Source organism: Rhopalosiphum maidis, chromosome 1 (assembly GCF_003676215.2).
Source record: "Rhopalosiphum maidis isolate BTI-1 chromosome 1, ASM367621v3, whole genome shotgun sequence".
In the NCBI taxonomy this organism is placed as follows: domain Eukaryota; kingdom Metazoa; phylum Arthropoda; class Insecta; order Hemiptera; family Aphididae; genus Rhopalosiphum; species Rhopalosiphum maidis.
This window is the reverse complement of record NC_040877.1, coordinates 60,646,365-60,662,818: the sequence shown is the minus strand read 5'-3', so window position 1 is coordinate 60,662,818 and position 16,454 is coordinate 60,646,365. Positions and strand designations below refer to the sequence as shown.

The 16,454-nt window shown below is 35.7% G+C and overlaps 1 protein-coding gene across 1 annotated transcript in view; it reads left to right on the top strand.

The window, feature by feature from the left end:
* The window catches only part of LOC113548779 (alpha-mannosidase 2), a 129,343-nt gene extending 115,968 nt beyond the window's left edge, over positions 1-13,375 (top strand). The window contains exons 4-6 of the mRNA XM_026949840.1: positions 373-506; positions 9,840-10,129; positions 10,241-13,375. Of these exons, the coding sequence (XP_026805641.1) occupies positions 373-506; positions 9,840-10,129; positions 10,241-12,619 (2,803 nt within the window). The 3' untranslated portion in view covers positions 12,620-13,375. The remainder of the gene's footprint in view (positions 1-372; positions 507-9,839; positions 10,130-10,240) is intronic.
* The last annotated feature ends 3,079 nt before the right edge of the window (positions 13,376-16,454 follow it).

Sequence of the window (16,454 nt, the reverse complement as noted above, 5' to 3'; positions counted from 1 at the left end):
TCACGGTATCACTGGTGATTGTATTTGAAAAATAATTTCAATTTTCTCATTACCATCTATAATTCTGTAAACCGTACCTAAATATTAAAAAAAAAAAACTTGTATTTATTTTTTCTAACAAATATTTAATTTGAAAATATAATGAATAAATAGCAGGTGATGCTGTAAAAAGTTTAATGTTTTTTTTTCAAACTTTAAATCGCGAACCCGCATGCTTTCATTAAGTTTTCAACTATCTATACTTAACCGTTATATATATTTTATAAAAAAAAAAATATTTATATACCTATATACAAGAGACAAGACCACTTACTCTTTAAACAACAAAATGATATTGGCATAGTATTTTATTATTTTATTACAATGTTTCAGCGCTCATCCAACGAAAAAGAAAGTGGTCCAGCGGTTATTGGCGGAAGGACGTTTGGAAATCACTACTGGTGGATGGGTGATGACGGACGAGGCCACAACACACATCTATGCCATGTTGGATCAATTGATTGAAGGTAATGTAATAATAGGGAAATAATATTAACAGTCCGAACGCGTACAACGAGGTGTAGTATGTACAATAAAACAGTCTACCGATGCAACAACAACAATATATCACTGTTATTATAGTTATTTACTTATTGTTGTGCGATATTGGTCACGATCTCAACTCAACATTTCTCGCTTTGATTTGATCCTTCTATGTATTAAGTTTGACAATATTACGAATAGCGTTCCTCTCCTTATTTGCTAAGTAAGATGAGACAATAATATTATGTCAATTTATAATTACCTTCAAAATGCTGATTTCCAATGGTTTTTCTTCCAGTTGTATTGCATTTTGTAACTCTATAAAACGATTCCACTTTTCTACTTTATCAAACTGCCATTTTTATAATTGTCCAGCAAAAATTATCTTTTATAAATATTAGAATAATATTTTCATATGCGGGTACTTGTATATTATACAATGTACACAGGCGCCGCCAGGAATTTTATCAGGGGGTGCATCGTGCTAGCAGGTATACGCTAATTTCTAAATAATGCTTATATACGTAATAATAATAGTTAAATACGTAATATAATATAATATAATGTAGATGATATGCAAAATAAAATAGTTCACAATACCATTCAATTTTTTTAATTTTATTTATTTTTTGTAAAGCCAGGGGGGTGCAAGTGCGCTCCTTGCACCCCCCCCCCGTGTCGCCCATGACAATATACTCTTATTGTAACACTTTTTTCAAGCAATAAATGCGTATAAAGGTGTATAATTCCGTTATTATGTTCTTCTCATTTATAACTCATACAAGTTTTAAAATAATTTACATAATATATAAAACGATTAATTGTTATAAACTAACATGACTTGTTCATGTCGCGCTGAAGTAATAAGATGTCTAAAAAAAAATGTTAGCAGATCGTCCGACATTTTTTTTTATCATTAGATTTTATAACAACTTATTCTCGTTTATACACAACCCTTATTACTACAGCAAAATTATTTTTAATGTATATAAATATGTAAAAATTCGTCGCGGAAGTATTGCGAAAGCTGGTCCCCACAACGCCGTCGGTTATAAACTGAAAAAAAATATGTATACATATTTTTAATTCCGCACAGCTTTAAATGTCCTTCAAGACTAGGAGCTCGAAACTGATTGCACCCCCTCCCCCTAATCAAATATTATTATTGTGCAATGTTGTCAGTCACGATCCCAACGCGACCGTTTACACCGCCTTCTCGACGAGCATTCACCGACAAATGCACAATGAATTTATTAGCGTTCCTCGAGTACGCTTTTAATAACTCAAATAATTTCCAGCTTTCCGTCTTCTCGTCGTCGTCGTTTCGTCGTTCCGCAGTTATATAGCGCGGGGCAGGGCACTCCGTTCATTTTTTTTCCATTATTATTATTACTATTACTAACTGTTGTACCGTTATAATACCCTCTTTAAGTGTGCGTACACGTTTTTTTCTTTTTACTCGCTTTTTCGTACAGCAGCTAACAGACGGCACTTTGTTAGACTCCTCCGCGGAACGCGCTCAAAGTGCAATCACTTCGCGTACATTATTTTAATGGGAAATAATCTGCTACCGAGTTTTGGTTTTTTTCGCCGTTGCAATAATGTAGGGTAGGGTGAAAAATTAGAGATTCTCGTAGTTATATACGTTCTATATATATATATATATATATATAATCTGAGTGTATATATATATATACACGATGAAAAATCTTTTATCATTATATAAGACCGCGCGCTTAATTCGGGGCGAACGCGGGATATGATGGCTTAAGAGTGGTTTTGATTTTACCACACTATTCGCTGGAAGACGTAACGTGAACATTAATCGATAGCACGCCGATTAATTCCCGAGTAATGTAAGCAATCGTTTAATGTCCGTGGAAAAAATATTTCAATAATTAAACAGGTCATTGGTATACACGAAAACGAGTGACGATCGTTCCTCTGCAGAACCGAAAGGTTAGGTTACAATAATGGACACATGCACGCACCGGTGGATTATAATAAATTATAAAATATTTCCATCCGATTTCGTATGTTTTTTTTTTTTTATAGACGTTGGCGAATAATCGTTTATTACCCATCTATACCTACACTACATAGGTATATATTATTATAATTTCGTGGCGAACTGCGATGTCGAGCCCGGGCGACTATACCTACGCGTATATATGTATTATGTGCAATTTTAATTCGTCATACTCGTTGTACGTGGCGATAAAAAATAATTATAACAACGACTGTATATTATGCGTATAATATTATTATAATAGCGCGTTTTATACACACGTGTGTTCGGGTCTGGAGATCGCGGGCCATATTTAGTCATATAATATAATAATATATATGTAGTCGCGGCACTAAGCATCATAAAACATAATATTACCCACACGACAACCTGCAGCCGTCCGTCTGCATCGACTATATATACGACGCGAAATCACGAGACCGTGAATTTTATGGGTGATGGATGACGCGTGGTGTACACATCATATACAACGTGTTTACACGCATATCGTTATTATTATTACATATATACCTAATATACGGTATACGTCATATTATTTTTATCAGACTCGCGTGTTTCCCTCCTCCTCCCCCCCCCCCCGAAAACGCACGCACACCGCTCGACCACGTCGTGTGTGTGGATATGTGTGTTCACGAAATCTTCGTGTCAAGTCCTATCACGAATATCTCTACTACTACGGCCTTACCGTGCCCATCGTGTACGCCTATATAATAACGCGCGTTTATATCGCGTACCTATATATATATATAAAATATTGTATATTAGTGGGAGGAGGAGGAGGAGGAGGACGATAGGTAGGTATACGCCGCGTATAACCGTTCCACCGAGATTCGTCTGCTCGTCGCCGCCGCCGCCACCGCTCTAGGGGGTTGTTTGCATAACCCCGCCGGGTAGATTACGCACAGCGATTGCTGTCTGACGTGCCAAATATTATACCGAACGCCATACATTATATTGTTATTATGCCGCAGCATTGTTCTCCGTTATGCGCGCGGCACACGACTGAGCTTTTTGCGCATATATCACGTATCACGTGTATGATATTTTCGCGTGTGGCGGACCGTATATTATATTATGTTATTATGGGTGTGAGACAATATATAATGTACTTATAGCCCGGAGAGTCATTGCTTGTAATATTTCGGCTGACGACGTGAGGATTGTTATATTGTTATTATAAAACGCGGTCACCCTTAATAGTACAATAGTAATAATGATATTGTATAACTCGGCGTGCGATATCCACGTCGTTCGTGATCCATCCACCGCGGTCATCAGTTCTTCCTTCTCCGAGAGGATTCGCCGAGCGAGCACAAACGGTTGAAACGATCCTGCTATTGCTAACAACTGCGTATTGCCGAGTCTTATTGATTTATAACGTTTACGGGTTTTAAATTTTACGAACGGTGTGTAGACTTTTTTTCAGTTTTACCAAAGACATAAAAGACTTCGAAGATAATTTTAAAAAAACTACTTCACATCTTATCGCATTTGTATTGCACAATTTAAACAGTCCAATCTAAATTTTGAAATTGATTGATATGGTTTTGCTTTTGCCATAATAATTATATTATTTGCGTTTAACTTTGTTTTGCGGGGAACTATTATAATTAATATGTCTATGCTAAATATAGTATTATTAATCTGATAGTATAACATGTATTGCTCTAATTTGATAAATACACCCTGCAGGCTTCAATACTAGTCTTAATCAAGCTAAAAACTATTTATACAATTATGTTAAATTTAACATCTTAAAGAACATCAATTTAAATCATTTTCAAAATATTAAGTGTTTTAAACAATAACATCATTATTTCCGTACAACAAATTACAAATAAATAGTTCTGATAATAAATTGATAATTACTGAAAATATAATAATAATCATCGATCTGCCTGAACTTAAACGTCGTCACCCATAGATTTACTCTTTTTTAAACCGAATAAAATATAAACTGAACACATTTTTAACACAATAATTATGTGGATCGTTTCGATCAAGTATAAAATACAAGTCTAAAATTAATCCAATCATAACAACTATTTTATTTTCAGTAACCCACAATGGCCCCATATATATATATGTAGTTACAAAACGTTCGTTCTCGTGAGCCAACTAATCCCTGTGCGAGTCCCTCTTTATTCGTACAATTCAAAATTTAAAAAATTTGCTTCGAGGTGCACTTTCTCGGAATTACCGCAGGTTTATGAACCAAGTTTAAGAACTAAAAATGCGATAGACTTGGCTGTGGATCGCTTATACACGCACACAAACATCTCCTTTTATATTAATATACACATAATAACACAATATTTATGTCATATAAATCCAGCAAGACGGTGGGGCACGGGTTCGTCGGGTCCATTGTACCTTTGACTTAAATGTACGTGAGTAAACTTTATCGATCCGACAATAAAATAATAATTGAACCAAAGATACAACTTGAATTATGTATACGTTTGTTAAATGTATTTACTCGCACGAATTAATCAATGTTTAATCTATACCTACTCAATACTGCGCGTTTTATTTATTCGTTATATTCGCTATCTCTCTCGCAACGTCGGAAGTTTATATACTGTATATATTAACCGGTAACGGAGACGGTTTTATATTGTGTTTAACTACAAATGACGTGCACGGTCGTTTAATTCTGTCCACGACTTGTGCCGCCAGTGATTTCTCTAGAGGACGACACCACCGCCACCGCGGAATAATTTCTTTTCTCGGCTATACGCGTGGTACACAGATATATATCATTATATATACAATATATATATGTATAATAATGTAGCGATTCCGTGAACGTCTCTCGTGATTCACCGCGGATAAGTATAAAAAATATTATTATGTAGTTCGATGTATACGATTTGTCAGCTGCTCCGGAGGATTATTATTTATTCATATATTTTGGACGCGGTCCCATTGCGTGTGTAGACGGTGCATTATAGATAAAGAGAGAGTTATGACTTTGTGGCGTAAAAGATAATCGGTTCGAGTAATCGAGTATAATAATAATAATAATAATAGTAATAGTAATAGTAATATGATGGATCGCCGCTATTGCGTCCCGTTCAACAAAAAAAATATACGTCCACCTCGTGTCCGTGTGCCCATACTCGTATAATAGAAACCCAAATATTATTCCACGGTAGACTCTTTGCGATGTTCCTGCACGAGTAAATCATCTGCCCGTGACCGGACGAACGCAACACAGTTTTATGTCTCGTATAGAGCATAACGCTCTGCGATAATACGCTAAACAATGTCGTATGATATATAATATTATTATCACAATGTTATCGCGTCGAATAAAACGCCGATTTTACCGGAGAAAAATTCGGTAAATTCTCCACAACGATATAATATAATAGCAACATTTTAACCCGCATACATTATGCCGCGGCATTCGTTACACAGTAATATTATTACTATGTGCATTATACCCGTGTTGATAACAATAATAATAATAACAAAGTACATTTTATATTTTTCTCGATTAAAGATAATGGCGCCCGGGACATTGTTCAAATGTAGAATTTATTATTTCGCCCACCCACCCTGATGAGCGTCATATATTAACCAGATCATTAGTTTCGTTTCACTTACATGCTACATGCAACTGTCAAAGTGGTTCAAAACAAATAGAGGTTATTAAAATATCCGAAATTCTCTGAATGTTCGTTCTTTCCTCTTGTATAAAAATATATTATTTTGATATATATTTTTTGTTAAATGCAATTAGACATGTATAAAGTTTACTATATTAGTTATTTGTAGTATAATATAAGTTGTATGTAAATTATTTTTATGAAAAATATAATGCGCGTTAATTAAAAATCATATGATTTTTTGTTTGGGGATGCGTTATGATTTGGTGAACACACAATAAAAGTAAGTTGAGGGATGTAAAACGTTTGAAAAAAATAGGATAACATGTACTACTAAAGTCGGACCGTTTTAAATTACAATTGTATACGGAATTATCGAAACAAATTATTAATTAACTCGGCTGGTTAGGCATTATACAATAATAATTATATTATTTGGTGTAGTGTATCACGGACAATCATCATTCGGTAGAAAACCAAATGACACAAAACTCGTCTCCCACTGTAAGAGGAATATTTATATATATATATGTATATTTGGTATTGCGTATTATTGCGTATTTCGAATATGGTGTATCGATCTCGTCACTTTCAAAAGTATAATAATATAATGTACACACGCGTATATACTTCAACGGGACGCAGGCGACGAGTATACTCATACGTGCGTTATTCGTGTTACGCCGTCGACTGCAGTCGTTTCGTTTTAGGCCCCTTCGAAGCAGGTAGGTAGGCACACACACACACACACACACATTCACACACACAAACGCACAATACTACGACACTTGACAACTCTTCCAGAACGATAATAATAGTCGGGGCTTGTTATAAAAACGCCGAGTCGCGTTCGACGTTATAATATACGAACGCACACGCAAAATGGGGAGTCTGAAAGCACCACTATACATGTACCTCCTATACCGGGTGATCGGTTTAATACGAGACATTATTTTCAAAATTATTTTAGTTTTTATAAATATATTTTTTTTTACATTAAATTGTTAAGAAACCATTATTTTTTATTTATTTTAGTGACAACATACATTTTTAATTCCTTATTTAAAAAAAAAATATTTTTTGAGTACTTCGATACAAAAAATTGTATATTGCCGAGTAGCTTATAAATTGATAAGCCAAACTACCTACCATCAGTGAAAGGTCTCTTCTATTAATCCCACATACCTGTCAAATCAAAGTCAGATATATTTTTGGCTTATTGTACTTAGAATATACGGGTAATTGAATTTCTTTAGTAAAAATTTAAAATATTTTACGAGATAGTCTAAGTTTTAAATACTTATCTACCTATATAAAATCATAACTAATAAACTTATTTGTCTAAGATATTTATTGGTCAAAATACTCTGAATAATATTCTGCTTCAGAATATGAAATTAAAAATGTTTGATGTGTTTTAAGAGTAAAAAACTTAAAAAAAATAAAATTTTTTTTTCAAAAATGTTGTTTTGACTAATAATAATTATGTAAGAGAAATAATGTCAAAAACAAGTTTTTTCTTAATAGTTATAGTGTCCCGAATTAAATTGATCACCCCGTATATTTATTTATATGTATATAATATGTTTAATAGTGCGTGTAGGTCCGCAAGACAATAAGGGCACAGAATAATTGCGAGAAACGCTTCCATTATATTGTGTATGCGTGTGTGTGCTTAATTAAGACCGGAACTGCAGCCGTAATCCATTATCGAATCACGGAAGCCCTCCTTAAGAAAATCGTTGATCAACTATTATACGTATACGATTATTGTGTTAAATAAGGTGAAATTCGCGACCGGCACGCGACGGTCGAAAATAAAGCTGTACCGCGCCACATTATGCACCGCATATGTCTATGGTGAACACTGTCGGTTAAATACACGTGCGTATATTTATTTAACTAGGTTATTACGTGCGTGAACTTTGTTAACGAGTTTTGTTTGACTATATTATAGAGTCATAAATTCGCCCGAAACTGTCTATTGCGTATTCGTATATGTCTCACTTTTGAAATGTATTTATTTTTCAATTGAAATTTATTTCAAAGAAAAATGTTTTGTATTTGTATTTATGAAATGGGTATCATTGCATTACTATACAGCATAACCTTAAATAATGGGTAATTTATATTGTACTTCATCATAATGATAAAGCTATTTCATCACAAAAACTATTTAATATAACGTCACTGTCGTCACTGGGTTGATGACTTTTATCTACTTATAAATATTATAGTTAGTTTTTAAATTGAAAATTAAACCTTTGCATTCTATCAACAAAACCAATCGATTTAATATAATTTACATCGCACACAGTAAATCACAATAATTAATAATAATATAATATTATACTATATAGTATATTATAAGTAATAACTATCTCTGTATAGATTATTTTTTATACTTTGCTATATACATAACCCTATAAGTTCATAATCATTATTTATTGAAGTAAGAAAAATATTAAATTAAAGGTCTACTAGATATTTAAGAAACAATAATTATTTTACCAAAGTAAAATAATAATAATTTTTCCGTAACACTTGTTCGTAACTTAAAAATCGATGAAATGTTTTTATAAAAGCTACATTTTTCGTCTCAATTAAAGTAATATATCAGAATAGTGTTTTTGAAGGTGGAATTATTAAAAACCTGCTATGTATTGGTAACTTAAAAATTTTGATTTTACGAGAATCTACAAATAGGTTGTGAAAAAATTAAACTGTACACATTTTAATGTTTTTCTTACCTTCAAAAATATTATTTACTTATTAATATATGTATATATATGTATATACTAATTAATATTATATGTTTATAATAATATATAATAAATTATATTTAAAATTTGATAAAATAATTGATTATAAATCTTTATAAAATAAAAATAATAATCATCATTAATTTAATGTTTAACATCAAATTCTAATGATTGCGTAAACATCGTCGTTATTAAATTATCACAAAAAAAATTGTGATATTTTTATAACCATTTTTTTGTCGGAAACTTAAATTCTAAATATTTTATTTTTTACTTGGTAGTAAATATTAATTTAGATTTTTTATCAAAGGTAGATTTTCATAACTTCAGTTTTCAGTATATCTGCATTAATAAAAATGTTTTATTATTCTTAGTCATATTTTTAATCAAATGTTGATTGTTTACATACATACTACTTAGAGATCACTCTTAATTAAATTGAAGTTTTGAATAACAAGCATACGTGTGTGTGAAAGGAAAGGTCTAAAGATAAAGCGTTGATGTGCTTACAATCTAAATGTAAATAATTTGTGTTAGTGACATGTTATTTCTACATAAGTGTCAGAATTATTTTGTTTGTTTTCTGTAACAACAAAAAACTCTAAACGGAATTTCTATACATATACTTTACCGATAATGTATAAAGATTAATAGTTGTACAGAGTATACAGACAAAATTATTGTTTTAATGTTTAATCATTAGATTCGTTTTTTTTCACGTTAAAAATCCAAAACAGACAAATTAAAAATAAATAACATTAATAATGTTCAATGCAAGAATAAAAAACTACAGTCCACAGATAGATCATTTTTTATACATCGTTTACGAGTATATATTCAATGATTTTATATCAACGTTTATCAGCAATGAAAATCAGTCGTATTTATCATATTTTTCGATTGCCTGTGTAGGTCACCAATGGGTGAAGAACAACCTTGGAGTAAACATCAAGACCGGATGGTCAGTGGACCCGTTTGGACACGGTCCTACGGTGCCCTACCTGTTGAAAAAATCTGAGATTACCGGCGGAACGGTCATACAGCGTCTGCACTACGCGTGGAAGGAATGGTTTGCACGGACGCAAAACGGCGATTTTTTGTGGAGGCAGAACTGGGACAGGACAGGTCACACCGACACATTGGTACACAACATGCCGTTTTCCATTTACTCGATAAGAGGCTCTTGTGGACCTCATCCGCAGGTATATGACGAAATGAAATGTTCATTTTTTAATTATAATTTATTGCTATAGATAGTAGTATAATTATCATCGTTATAAATATTTAACGCGTGTATTGTTTTTGTTAATAAGGTGTGCATCAATTACGATTTTCGAAAAGTTCCCGGCGAGTTCACAGACTATTCGGAACTGGCGGTTTTCATAGACGACCAGAACGTGAAACAGAAGGCCGACGTGCTGATGGATCAATACGGCCGCACGGCCTCCGTATCGCCGTACAATGTGGCTCTTATACCGTTGGGAGACGACTTCCGGTACGATCACGACACCGAGTGGGACCAACAGTACACCAACTACATGAAACTGTTTGACTACATAAACGCCAACAAGGAAAGATACCACGGAGCGGAAGTAGGTTTCGGCACGCCTTCAGATTTCTTCCGGGCGTTGAGGGCGAGAAGCGATGGTCGGTTCCCCACGTTACGTGGCGATTTTTTCGTGTACAGCGACGTTTTCTCCGAGGGTCGGCCGGCTTACTGGAGCGGTTACTACACGACCCGACCGTATTGGAAGGTGTTGGACCGGGAGCTAGAAAGCAAACTCAGGTCGACGGAAATGCTGTACACGTTTGCCGTTAATGACGCCCGACGGAAAAAGCTTCAGACGGTCAGGCTGCTGGAGCGGAACTACGAGAAACTGACCCGGGCCAGACAGAACTTAGCGCTGTTTCAACATCACGACGCCATCACCGGCACGTCCAAATCATTCGTGATGAACGACTACGCTCTGAAGCTGTTTGAAGGCATTCAAAACTGCGCGGCGATCCAGAGCTTCGCGGTCCAGTGTCTGCTGTCAAAGGCCGGTGAATCGGGCGCGCCTTTGTCCGCCAAAATCGTAGTGCCCGACAGCGACCGTCAAACGTACGACCAGCCGACGTACAGACTGGCGTTGAACATCAACGAGTCTCGACCCCGGAACGTAATCGTATTCAACCCGCACGGCCGCCGGAAAACAGAACCCATCAAGGTGTTGGTGTCGGAACCAAACGTCCGGGTGGTAGATAGCGATGGATCGGTGGTCCGGCACCAGATAAACCCCGTTTGGAACCTGAGCGAAACGGCCGAGCAGCCATTAGCAATGTCCAAAGTATGCTTCGAGCTGCTGTTCATCGCCGTGCTGGAACCGTTGAGCCTGACCACATTCACCATCCAAAAGGCGCCGAACCCGGAAGGCCTGGCGCTGGTTTACTGCAAAAACTGTGCCGGACACTCGGTGTTCACCGTCAAGCCCATGAGGCTGGGCGACGTGCAGCTGGAGAACGATCACATGCAGGTGCTGTTTAACGGCAAGACGGGCCTGATGAGCTCGATCGTGGACAAGGGCACGGGCGTGTCGCAGTACGTGAACATCGACTTTGCGGCTTACCAAGCGGCTCAGTTGCACAGCGGCGCGTACCTGTTTATGCCCGACCCGAACCTGCGGGACACCGAGAAGAAGGTGCTGGACGACTATCCCGGGCCGTCGACGGTGATCATAACTTCCGGTCCGCTGTCGTCCGAGATCACGGTCGTCTATGGCATAGTGACGCACAAGGTGCGGCTATACCACGGTAAGGGCGTGGAGAGCAAGGGCCTGTACGTGGAAAACGTGGTGGACTTCAAGCAGCCGCCCAAGAACCGGGAGACGGAGCTGTTCATGCGGCTGTCGTCGGGTATCGCTAACGGTGAGCCCGCGGTCATCTACACCGACTCCAATGGGTTCCAGATGCAGAAGCGGGTGACGGTGAAGAGGGTGGGCATCGAGGGCAACTACTTTCCGACCACGACGGCCGCGTACATCGAGGACGACCGGCACCGGCTGACCGTGCTGGTGAACCACGCGCAGGGCGCGGCCGGATGGGAGCCAGGCCGAATTGAGTTGATGCTGGACCGGCGGACGCTGTACGACGACTCGAGGGGAATGGGCGAGGGGGTGGTGGACAACAAGCCGACGCTCACCAAGTACTGGATACTCCTGGAGACGCTGTCGGACGACGGAAGCAGCTCGAAGGGCGGCGACCGGGTGTCCAACCCCAGCCTGGTGGCCAATCAGCTGTCCGAGAGCCTCCTGTATCCGGCCGAAGTGTTCGTCGTCGAACCGGACGCCGAACACCACCTCCGGCCCGGGCTAGCCATGATCGACAGGCCCGTGCCTTGCGACGTGCATCTGATGAACTTCCGGACCAACACCGACCCGGTGTTCCAGCAGTTCCCGTCACCTTCCGCGCTCATGGTATTGCACCGGAAGGGCTTTGACTGCCGGGCAGACAAGGGCTACCGGATACCCGAGTGCCAGCTCAGGCGGGACAGGGGTGTATTCGACGCGGGCACCGCGTTCACCGGGCTCGGCCGTCTGCAGATCGCCAGGACCACCGTCACCGGTATGCATCCGATGGACACGGTAGACCGACTCGACCAGGTCGAGGTGGCTCCGATGGAGTTGGCCGTATTCAACGTCACGTTTGTCGATTGAGCGAGTCATTAGTCGCTCTTGCGTTCCCATCACACAACATATATTTGATATTATAATACTTTGTACTTTATCTGCCCGCGACCATATTTCAAGAACCTCGCGCTGTGTTACGAAAACGAAATGTCGTATAATATTACTTAGTCTCCGCCTACAACTACAATTTTACATTTATATATCACATACTTTTATACAATACGAACAAGACCGTACCTGGGGGCTGGCAGGTTAAGGGTTCAAACATCTATCGTCGAAAATTTCTCAGATTACGTAATCTAACGTAAATCTAACATTTCATTAATATTTCATAACCCCCCCTCCCCTTCCTCGATAATTATTCCGAGTTCGGCATTGAGTAAGAATCATTTCTAAGACCTTTAACTATAAATATTATATTTTATAATTGACTCGATCGTACTATTAAGTATTAATTTTTAAGTTTCTCACACACCGCGACTGGCAGTAGATTGTTTACGAGAATGTAAACATCGACACGAATCTTCTCCGTAAGAGGAAGTTGTTCACAACCGCTTACCGTGAACACTATGCGCAAATATGTAGCATTACCGCAAAATTTTCGTCGCGCAGAAATGTATTATATATATATAGATAAACGTAAGCGATTATATTATACGTGTTATCGTTAACGACGCTCTCATTGTTTGTAAAAAAATATATATTTAATGAAACTTGTATATTATTTTCTCGCAACAGTATAGTAGGTATGATTTATACCTATATAATGTTATATTTTGAATTTAAAATTTGTTGAAAAATACTAAAAATATCAAATTAAATATAACGCATGTATGAAGTTGTTGTTATATTATTATTATTATTATTATTATTATTATATGTTACGGATATAATCACTGCACAACGTTTATAATAACATTGCATAAATGTTGTTTACAATATTATTGTTCTTTTATTTTTATCTTTAGAAATTATGGAAATTTTTTTATTTCTAGTCACATGTCTTACGCAAATCTCGATAATAAACATATTATGTATACTAATTTCCGTTCATTTTAAACTTACTGTATTTGACTATTATTTGGATATTAGTGATATTACATTGTGTAGCTTTGGTAATATCATAATACTATTATTAAATTTAAGTACTGTTTTTACTTTTTCTTTTCATTTTTCTTTACGATAAACGGAAATTAGGTGTGTCATATACTCATATATAAATAAGTAATTTTTACTATAAGTAGTGTATTATATTATATTGTATGTTATTTTTTATAAATATTAAAAAAAATACCCATGTGTTAATAAATATTGTTAACTTATATTTATAGGCTGTAGGAATTGTGATATAATATAAATGGATCGGTGTTTATTGATAATAATAATAAAAAAAAATGTTCATAAGAAACTGTTAACACTTTTTATTTTTTTATTTTCTGTTGAGAATTACATTATAAATTATAATGTTCAATAGGTTCCTATCGGTCAGACAAATTTTAAATTGAAATTAGGACACAAGAAACTATTTAACTATTATAAATACGAATTCCATAATAATACCTTTTTGGGATCTTATTTTTTAGATAAGCTCCCGTGGAATTTTTTTTTAGTTTTAGATTTCAATATAATTTTTTTATAAATTATACAAACGAGTTTCTCAAACTCCATTGCCTCGTGCTCCTGAAGACAGTGTAGACTGTAGTAATAATTCATGACACTTATTAATAAATAATTATAATTTGTAATTTGTAATAAGATTTTCAATTATTTTTTGCTCATTATTAACTGCTATTCGTGTTATAATAATTGTTGAATACAATAACTCATGTTAATATTTCATTAAATTAAAACATTTTTCAGTGTAAAATTACACTATTGCGTAAATAACCGCAATTTTATAAACAAACCGGGTTAAGACTTGATAGCTAAGAGTCTCACATTTATGTTGGGTGTGTTTTAAAACGGTAAGTCAGACTCAAATCTGTCGACTACTGTCTCTATTTGAAGTCTAGACAGTTGTCAGTTATATCATATCATACCATAACTACATATTATTCAATGAATTTAATTATTCATCGTTTATGAAATTAAACGAACAAATTGTTATTGTATGGGAGCATTGGCGACTGGCGTATTGTGTAAGATGAATTTATAACCACACTACAGATATATAAAATGTGTTTTATTATTGAAACAACTTTTATTAAATAGAAATGTTGAATTTTAATGTTTTTTAGTTTTATACATGATTTATATCCTTGAATTGTCACACTAACATAATAATATGTTTAAAAAAAAATACGCCAATTCTATGAAAATCGGTTAGGTGTAAACCTATAAAGTATATAATATGTACAGTATAAAATATTATGGTAAAATTGTGTTATTTAACAATGTTGTAAATAAATATTGTATATTATTGATTTACTGTTATTATCTTTGGAAATAATATTGTAAGACTCGAGTATCAAAGACGGTAAACGTACGATATTGACTGAACGTCGATCATTAGGTTATATTGTGTACACCTATAGTCGTGTACTTGTGAAAACCGGTTTCGATCACGTACCTGTAGCCCTCCAATTTATACATACGACTTGGAGAATATGTTCATCGATCACAACTCATCCACCCTTTTGAAGTGTCTTTGGCGTTTATTTTGTACGCCTTTGACGAAACGCGTTCACCGTGCATAATATATCGCATTATCGCATATGTATATATATATATATATCAAAGTTGGAGAATCGTTGTAATGTAGAGTGACACCTGCCTATGTATTATTTAATATTGGGGACTTGAGGTGTACAATTATAATCCGTGATTTTTGATCAGGTTTATTTCTATGCATCAGGGAACTTTAAATCAAACTTTAAAATCGTTAATGAACTCCAAAATAATTTCAATTAATTTTAGTTATGCGATATTATTAAACCTATACAGCCATATGAACGCAATTTAGACATCCACTCTCACAGAATCTACTCGTCAATTATTACACCTGGTATACTCGTCGCAGTTTCATATACTGCAGAAAGCAGTTTAATTGGTTAGACTGCCTTTGAAGCTAACAGCATAGTATTCTTCTGTCCGTGCAGTCTGTATTGTCAATAATTATGATATTGTTTGACGAAGCATTATCTGCAATAATATATTATTGTTCACGACTTTCCGAGTACAAATTGGTATCGTTTTCAGTTCAGTAGCACATTCAGGATTCATTTTCGTAACGAGTGGGTGCCGGGAGGGTAGGGGGAGAGGCAAGGCAATGCTAGGGGGTGTGCTGCAGGATATGCAGAGGCACCCCCAAACAAACAAAAAAAGTTCTTTACATACGACGCTTTTAGATTCTGAACGGAGTGAGTCATTGTGTACATGCAATATGTCAACATATATGATACAAATAACCTGACTGTTAGAAATTTTTAACGTTTAGTTACCTACTAAATGGAATTTAGTACAGTTTCTACATTATGTTATATAATAAAAATATTTTCATGGAAGGAGGGTTAATTTTTCAGATATATTTGCACCCCTCGATCATAGAGGCTGTAATGGGGAGAGGTGTTATAAATTATATAACAGTAACAAAAACACTTTTCTAAAAAAAAAAAAAAATGTAAATTTTAAGAAAATTCTATTAGATATTGTATTGATATTAACAGCACATACAACATACGTCATGATCACCAATTGGCCGCCTTTTATCAAGAAGGGCCAGTGGCCAGTGCGTAATACAATGACAAAATAATATATTCTATAATTTATTGGTTGCGCGTTAATTCATCGCGATCATTTGGACGTGTACGATATGTCATCTTGTGATGTAATTTCGAAGGATGTTGTATTTGGTTGCACATCG